General features: G+C 35.9%; 1 protein-coding gene across 2 annotated transcripts in view; it reads right to left on the bottom strand.

The window, feature by feature from the left end:
• The window catches only part of LOC120087998 (structural maintenance of chromosomes protein 3), a 38,955-nt gene extending 30,882 nt beyond the window's left edge, over positions 1-8,073 (bottom strand). The window contains exons 1-14 of one of the 2 annotated variants that reach the window (XM_039045023.1): positions 7,844-8,073; positions 7,584-7,695; positions 7,365-7,404; positions 7,181-7,256; positions 6,430-6,468; positions 6,253-6,320; positions 6,082-6,153; positions 5,553-5,632; positions 5,376-5,454; positions 5,150-5,267; positions 4,893-5,068; positions 4,379-4,624; positions 4,144-4,265; positions 3,717-3,861 (exon numbers count right to left, since the gene is read on the bottom strand). In XM_039045023.1, coding sequence (XP_038900951.1) covers positions 3,717-3,861; positions 4,144-4,265; positions 4,379-4,624; positions 4,893-5,068; positions 5,150-5,267; positions 5,376-5,454; positions 5,553-5,632; positions 6,082-6,153; positions 6,253-6,320; positions 6,430-6,468; positions 7,181-7,256; positions 7,365-7,379 — 1,236 coding nt within the window. In that variant the 5' untranslated portion in view covers positions 7,380-7,404; positions 7,584-7,695; positions 7,844-8,073. The remainder of the gene's footprint in view (positions 1-3,716; positions 3,862-4,143; positions 4,266-4,378; positions 4,625-4,892; positions 5,069-5,149; positions 5,268-5,375; positions 5,455-5,552; positions 5,633-6,081; positions 6,154-6,252; positions 6,321-6,429; positions 6,469-7,180; positions 7,257-7,364; positions 7,405-7,583; positions 7,696-7,843) is intronic. The other variant, XM_039045022.1, reaches the window with a different exon arrangement.
• Between the last annotated feature and the right edge of the window lie 310 nt (positions 8,074-8,383).

The raw sequence follows: 8,383 nt of genomic DNA on the forward strand, positions 1-8,383 counted from the left end.
CGACTACTCCCCAGTCGGCTGTTATTGCGCTGGGTTCAAGATTGTCCGGAGATACCGATCCACGGCCGCTTGAATCATGGCCATATTAGTTGGGTCAGCTATTGCTCCATCATCAACCACGTCCGATGACTGAATTTCTTCTATCGAGGCTAGGGTTTCATCGCCTTGCTCTGATACCATATTGAAAGTAAAGGAGAAAAGAGATAACATAAGGTTTACGTGGAAAACCCTAATTCATGGAGAAAAAAACACGATAGAAAGTTTTTATTATTTAATGTCATACATACAAGAGACCCCAAACTCAGATTAAATAGAATGAGGGAAACCCTAATTTTAGTAGGCATAAAGGAAAAGACAAATATGCCCTTAGGGCTAATGCACCATATTTCAACACAAACCAATATCAAAATCCTTAAAACTGACAATGCCCGTGATTTTTTCAAGTCTACTCTGGGCCCCTATCTTCAATCTCATGGTATAGTTCACCAAAGTTCTTGTGTCGACACACCATAACAAAATGGTGTCATTGAACGCAAGAATCGCCACCTCCTTGATGTAGCCCGACCCATAATGCTTACTTCTCAAGTTCCAAAAATTTTTTGGGGTAAAGCTGTCCTAACTGCTACCTATCCCATAAATCGATTGCCCTCTCGCATCCTAGAATTTGACACACCGTTACATAGTCTACTTAAACTATACCCTACCTCCCACCTTGTATCTCCTCTACCACTGAAAGTTTTTGGATGCACTGCACTTGTTCATATACATCCCCACTATCGTAGTAAACTTGATGCAAGATCTATGAAGTGCATCTTTCTCGGGTACTCTCCAAACAAGGAAGGGTACAAATGTTATCATCCTCCAACTCCCAAATTCTTTCGCCATGGATGTCACATTTTTTGAAACACAGTCATATTTTCCCAATTCTATGATTCGGGGGAAGCATTTTGATCTTGAATCACAAAATTGGGACTGTATTCTTGACTTTCCTCTAATCTCATCTTCTGAAAATACTCATGTGCCTTCCTCTAAGCAAATTCCTTCTGAAAATGTTCACGGGCCTTCTTTTGAGCAAACTCCTTCTGAAAATGCTCACATGCCCTCTTTTGAGCCTGGACTACAAGTATACTCACGAAGAACAAGGGAACCTGAGAGAAATAAAGTACAATCTACACAAGTTCAACAAAGCCAAGATCTAAACCAAAATCCTAGCATCTCTGAAATAGTACATGAGATTTCAGAAGAAGACATGGACAAACCTATTGCTCTAAGAAAAGGTGTTCGCTCATGTACTCAACATCCTATACAGTACCACTTATCTTATACTAATTTGTCAGCATTTTTTAGAGCATTTGTGACGTCACTAGATCAGGTAAAAATTCCAAAAACTGTACAAGAAACTTTACAAAAACCTGAATGGAAAGCAACTACTTTAAAGGAATTGCAGGCCCTTGAGAAAAATGGAACGTGGGTTATTACAGATTTGCCCCCAGGTAAACGCACAATTGGATGGAAATAAATTTTTTCAACCAAACACCGAATGGCAATATAAAGAGATTCAAAGCTCGCTTTGTGGCCAAAGGATTCACCCAAGCTTATGGGATTGACTATCAGGAAACCTTTGCACCAGTCGCCAAGTAAAATACTATCCGAGTACTCCTTTCTATTGTTGCCAATTTAGATTGGCCTCTATTTCAACTTGATGTAAAGAATGCATTATTAAATGGTGATCTAGTAGAGGAAGTGTACATGAATATACCCTCAGGATTTGAGGACAAATATACTAGAGGAAAGGTATGTAAACTCAAGAAGTCTCTTTAGAACTGAAACAGTCACCTCGAGCTTGGTTTGAAAAGTTTACCACTGTATTGAAGCATGATAGCTATACTCAGTGTCAATCTGATCATACTCTATTCATTAAACATTTCTCCCCAGGTAAGATCATCGTGTTAATAGTATACGTTGATGATTTAATTCTTACTGGAAATGTTTTTGATGAAATAACTCGACTGAAGCAACTCCTGTCAAAGACATTTGAGATCAAAGACTTGGGATATTTAAGGTACTTCCTAGGGATGGAGGTAGCAAGATCAAGTAAAGGAATTTTTGTCACCCAACGAAAATACACTTTAAACCTCTTAAAGGAGATTGGAATGAGTGGATGCAAACCTGTTGATACACCAATGGATGCAAATTCATAACTTGGTATTAATCCCGAAGATGAATCAGTTGATAGCGACAGGTATCAACGGCTGGTGGGAAAATTGATATACTTGACTCACACCCGACCATATATTAGCTTTGCAGTTAGCGTGGTAAGTCAATTTCTGAACAAACCTACTAAGAAACATATGGAAGTTGTGTATAGAATATTGAAATATCTCAAACGCGATACTAGAAAATGCCTTATGTTCAAAAAAAACCATGACCAGATCTCTAGAAGTCTACATTGATGCAGATTAGGTTGGATCCCCTATTGATCGTAAGTTAACATCAGGATATTGCTCCTACGTATGGGGAAACTTAGTAACCTGGCACAGCAAGAAACAACAAGTTGTGGCTTGAAGTAGTGCTGAAGCTGAATTTTGATCATTGGCCTATGGAATTTGTGAAGGAATTTGGCTAAAATGCCTTCTCGTTGAACGTCAAATTAAGACTGAAGGTACTATAGAAGTATTGTGCGATAATCAATCCGCCATAGTCATTGCAAGAAATCCAATACATCATGATAAAATGAAGCATGTCGAGATAGATCGTCATTTTATCAGTGAAAAGATTGAGACAAATACTATCAACTTGAGGTATGTGTCGTCCCGACAACAAGTCGCCGACATATTAACTAAGGCTTTGCATCGAACAAACCTTGGTAGACTAATTTCCAAGCTTGGAATGGCTAGCATATACTATTTGGCTTGAGGGGGAGTGTAGGAAATCAAGCTAATTATGCATTTGTAAATTAGAGAATTAATTTAGATTATTTCCTTATACCTTGTAATTTTATTCTTTCCTTATAGGTGTAGATTGACAGCTTAATTTCAGCATACTAATTGATAATCCTCTTGTATATATTGAATCTTTCTCGATCACTCAAATATAAGAAAAACATATTTTTTTTCTATACCTAGCTTCACTCTGAGTTGGGAATTATTATTGTCAGTGAAGATAATGGATGTTTCAGAAAATATGGATTCTTCAAATATCTTGCCAAGGTGGAATTTGTTGGAATTTTTTTCGGCAAGATGCGGAATCCCATATCGATTATTTTGATGGAGGGGAATGGGCTCCTGAGTTATAAAAGGAACCTATCTCCTTTGTTTTTAAATGTCCCAATTAGAAATACTTAAAGGTTATGTGTACTAACTAATTAAATTCCCTCTTTGCATTCTCTAGTTTGAGAGTGGGAAAAAAGGGTGTGAGTAGTCAAAAGCTTTAAAGATAGTGATTTTGTAATTGGGATCGGGGAGAGATCTTTGTGTGATTGTAGCAATTTTTCACGTAGTAGAATTTTTCTTATCGGTGATTTTTTTCCGAGTGGGGAGTTTTCCACATAAATTCTTGTTTTCTTTTAATTTCTTTGTTATTTTTTGCTTATTCCTGCCATAGAAGTGGGAAGCTCTTTCCCAATAATGTCTTATATGAAGCTATTGAATGTATAACGAACTATTGACACGAAATAACAGTGAACCTGCTTTAGAAAAACAAATTGGTGATATTACCTGCCCCATATTTGAAGATAACACTCGTTCATATTCATCAATTTCCTTCTGAAGCCACCTATCACGAGCAGCTTTACTTGCAAATTGGGTGGCACGACCTTGTTTTTGATAAAGAATACTGAGCTTTTTTTCCCGCTCCATTATTCTACAAAATTCATGAGATATGCCAAGGTGCAACAACTTAGCCACATACAACAAATATGCAAGCGTTGACTTGATATATGAGTCAAATTGAGCCATTATCTAGAACTGAAAATAGAAAATGTGATAACTAAATATAAACTCAATGGCATCAAGGTTTGAACCCAGTCAATTCTTTATTATCTATCGTCTCTCCTCTTCTTTCTTATTCTTTTCCTTGGGGTGGAGATTCATGAAACAAGAAAGGGAACTTAATTAAAGCACTAGAAGAATCCCATATACAAACCCTTTTGATATTTCCTTCTCCTCTATGATTTGATTATCGTAAATTGGACTTATTTTGTCAAGCTCATCGGAAGAGTCTTGGATTTCTCTTTGTAGCATCTGAAGCTGCCTCCCTGCATCCTCCTAGAAGCATGTTAAAAAATATTTTTTAAAAAAATTAAAATGATCGTATGGATATTTTCAGTGGAAGTGGATGACCCAAAAGTGATTGAAGAAAGGTGTTCCCATAATAATACCTTAGCCCTCATGTTTCCAGAGATTTTCTCTTCAAGGTCTTTAACATCAAGTTCAAGCTTTGTGTGCTTTTTTATAGCTTCTGTTCGCCTCTTCTCCATTGCCTCTTTCTCTTTAACTAAACCTTGAATTTCCTTGGTCAACTCTTTCAATTTTTTGTCAAAGTCCTTGGACCTTTCATGAGCATCCAGAACACTGTTATACATTTTAGTAGATGTTTCAGAAACCTTGGCTCGAGCTTCATCTACCTGAGTATAGTTAAATTTTGAAGTGTTAGCATCATTACGTGTATATGCACATGACAAAGAACAAGAAGATTTGCATAATGGACACCACGAAGATAACCCCTGTTACCCTCAAGGTAGCTAGACATGTCACACTTGATTGGCATACATTCTAAATCCATGTCAAATAAGTTCAGGCGAGTAAATTGCTTCCCACGAGTCACCCCATGAATGAAAAATAGATTACTGGCTAACAAGGTCCATCCCAATCCAAAGTTCCATAACAGCTAACCTCCAAAAGTTTCTGACGAGCATCATGAAGTTCTTTGTCATAAATAGTAAATTCCAGGGCTTTTCGCTGCTTATCCAACTGTTGATATTTCCTAAGTTCTTCTTTTTCTTCATCTAGTTCTTTCAATCTCTCATCGAGATACTGAACAACTTGAATTATCTGCTTTCTTTTATTGCCTGATAAGCAAAGAAAAACCGAACGTAATTAAGTGTAAAAAATATCACTCAGTTTATAATAACATCATGGTGAAGACGTACTGGTGTCATGCATTATTTTCAAACTTTCCCGTCTTCTCTCCTCATAAACTCTAGTACCACCAATTTCCTTGAGTAAATCCAATCGCTCGGAGTCCTTCATCAATGTCAATGATGCTATCTGTGCACAATTAGAAAGAAAATAGAAGTTTAATTATAGGAAATAAGATCAACATAAAAACTGGAGTATTTATATTTAACATGTAATGATGTAAAATTATACTCCTACCTTTCCTTGCTGCACAACATAGTAAGGATTTGAGCGAGAAAATCCAGCACTTTCCAATAAATTCATAACTTCTGTTTTCCTATAAACCATTATTGCTCAAATCATAAACAGATAATGAAACAATTCTTCTGAAATCGATAGGGAAGGGGAGGATGAGAGAGGGGAAAAGTTTCTAACGTAATATGCTTCCCGTCTAAGAAATACTCATCCTTTTTCAGCCCAATCGTTCGACGCAAGCGCACCTCTTCCTTGTCTACCTTTAAAAAAACAAATAAATACATGTATGGCTCATCAGTTAATAATTTGGATGGATGTGCAAATGTTTAATTTGCAATACCAAAAACCGTGGAGAATGAGATGTACTGCAAAAAAGAATTATATACACACACACACATATAACCATGAGGGAAAGAAGATACTAGATGGGGAAAACATGGATTTGTAAAAGTTCAAAAAGAGATAAGCTTAGGAAAACTTGAAAATAAAATAACATTTACAAACTAAAAAATATCTAATTTGTTAAACTAGCAGCAGACAAGTATAAATAGGAAACCGACATAAAAATCAATGTTTGTTTGTCACAAACAATATGTATCAATAATATGACTATTCCACACATACGAACTATAACTTAAAATCTAAACTCTAAAAGAAAAAAGAAAAAAACTGTTTGTACAAGAGAGGATAGCAGGCAGAAAAATCTTACTGGTATGCGGTTATCAGTATTATCAAACACAATTTCCACAAAAGCAGTTAAAACTTGGTGCCCCGCACCTTCCTGTACAAAATTTATCACAAGATATGTAAATTAGAGAATGAAGAAAATCTATAGTTGAAAATAAAATATTTATTAGATTTAAAACATGAAAACACATACGTGGAGCAAAGCATGCCTCTCTTCACTCCTCAAATTTTGGAAGAGGTCGCTGAGTACAAACCGTATAGCTATACGACATCCAGACCAAATAATTAAGTTAACAACCACCAATATCTTAGCATAAAAACTACCAGAAACTGAAAGGTAAAAAAAGAGCAAAAATGGTGATGCTCTTACCATGGAAAAAGTTAGTCTTCCCAGATCCATTCGCACCAACTGCATAATATGTTGAACAGGAAGATAAGATGTTCATAAATGACAATTCACGAAGTAAGATCAAATTGGAGTCTCAAAAATCAGTGAAAATAACAATTACTAATACCGTAACAAATTTGATGGAAAAATTAATTTCCATGAAAGTGAGAAGTTTTTCCAAACAAATTTTAAAGGAAACGTTAATATCCATAAATGACATTTCCATGATTATGAGGTTTGGTCCTTGGGGAGGTTTCATGTATCACCTTGAGCTTCGACCTTGAATATTTTCTTTTTTGTAATTACTCGTTAGACAACATCTTACTTAGTCGGTACCCCTTTCTCTAGTAGAGTGTTTTGTGGGCTTGGTTTCTTTTTTGTACACCCTTGTATTTTTATTTTTTTTTCTTTTTTTTTTCCCTTGATGCAAGCACTTGATTCTAAGGGAAAAAAAGTGAACACAACATACATAAGATGAATCCAAAAATATGTCAATAACACATGTCATGACTGACTGATGAATAGAAGTGCTGCAATGTCTTGATAGGCATTTATAGAAATCAAGAAGAATAAAAATAAAATGCAGGTCATATCAGGTGAGTGGACGGTAGTGGCACTAGGAAGGGAGCAACAAGCATTTGAGACCATACACCCAATTGAACAATCACAATAAACACCAAAGAGAGAACTTTAAATAAATGTAAGCATACACCCAAGATTATTGTGTCCTTACCAACACAGTTTACTTTTGAACTGAAAGGCTCGGTAGCAACTTGTTCTCTATAGCTCTTAAACCCTTCAATAATAACCTAAAAGAGAACTTGATGATTATTTACATGTATATCGGACCAAAAAATTTAATAATAACGATAATAATGTTCAATAAAATGATGCACGACAGATCGACTGTTAATTACCTGCTTTATGTGCATCTTGCAGTAGCGGACTACTCAATTTCTATGAAACAGACGGGGAAAAAATGTCAGTAACTTTCATACTGAAGACATCAGTAAGATGAGCTTGAAACTAATACTATGTCAACCAAAATGGAAGAAATCCAACAAAAACAAGCTACATCAATGCAGCGTAAGTACAATAAACCAGCGCCAAAATAACAATGGAATTAGAAGACAAACCGGTCAAATTGTAGTGTAGGGTTCAGTTGTAAATCAATTTGAATTTCCTCGCGAATTCACTTACACCGGAAAACGTCGAGCTCTCTAACAGTTTAGAAACAGAAGAACCGTGCTGCAAATTTTCAGTTTGAGGCAACAATAAGAGCTCACGTAGACTGAGTGAAATGGAGCAGTTTCGGCTGAGCTTATACATAAATTACAGTAGACGAATTGGCTGATGGTGGAGTGATAGAGTGGAGTGAATCAAATTATGACGTTACCTTGTGATTCCGCAAATTAGGGCGTATGAGAAATGTGCTGACGGTCGCGTCGAGGTTGAGAGCGTAGATTCAATTGGGGCAGGAGAAGGCGCGAAGAGCAAAAGGCGGCAAATCGAGAGCTGCCGGAATTTGTTGTAAATTGTAATTTACATTGCGTTTCGTCTGTGATATGCGAACCGAAGCATTGACCGGTCTTGATTTTCTTTGGTACACAATTTTCGGGAAGTTAATTTTATTGTTTTTTCATTTGTGTCGGGAAGAAAAAATATATTTTTGGATCATTATTATTCAGTGTTTTTCATCTGAAAATTAGTTTAATTCACACTTCAATCTTCTGTGATGAATTTTTCTTTTATTACTCTCGTTCGTTTTTTTCGCGACGAGTTTATTAGGATGGACTGGGCATTGATTCTCCAGTTTAAGGATATAATTGATTAAAATATTCATTTTTAATGCCTAAAATGATTTTTGTCCACAATTTAAAATTTGAAAATTTTGACCTACTGCTAATATTATCGTCAAGCAATTTTACCAAATTAT

This window comes from Benincasa hispida, chromosome 10 (assembly GCF_009727055.1).
Source record: "Benincasa hispida cultivar B227 chromosome 10, ASM972705v1, whole genome shotgun sequence".
Lineage (NCBI taxonomy): Eukaryota > Viridiplantae > Streptophyta > Magnoliopsida > Cucurbitales > Cucurbitaceae > Benincasa > Benincasa hispida.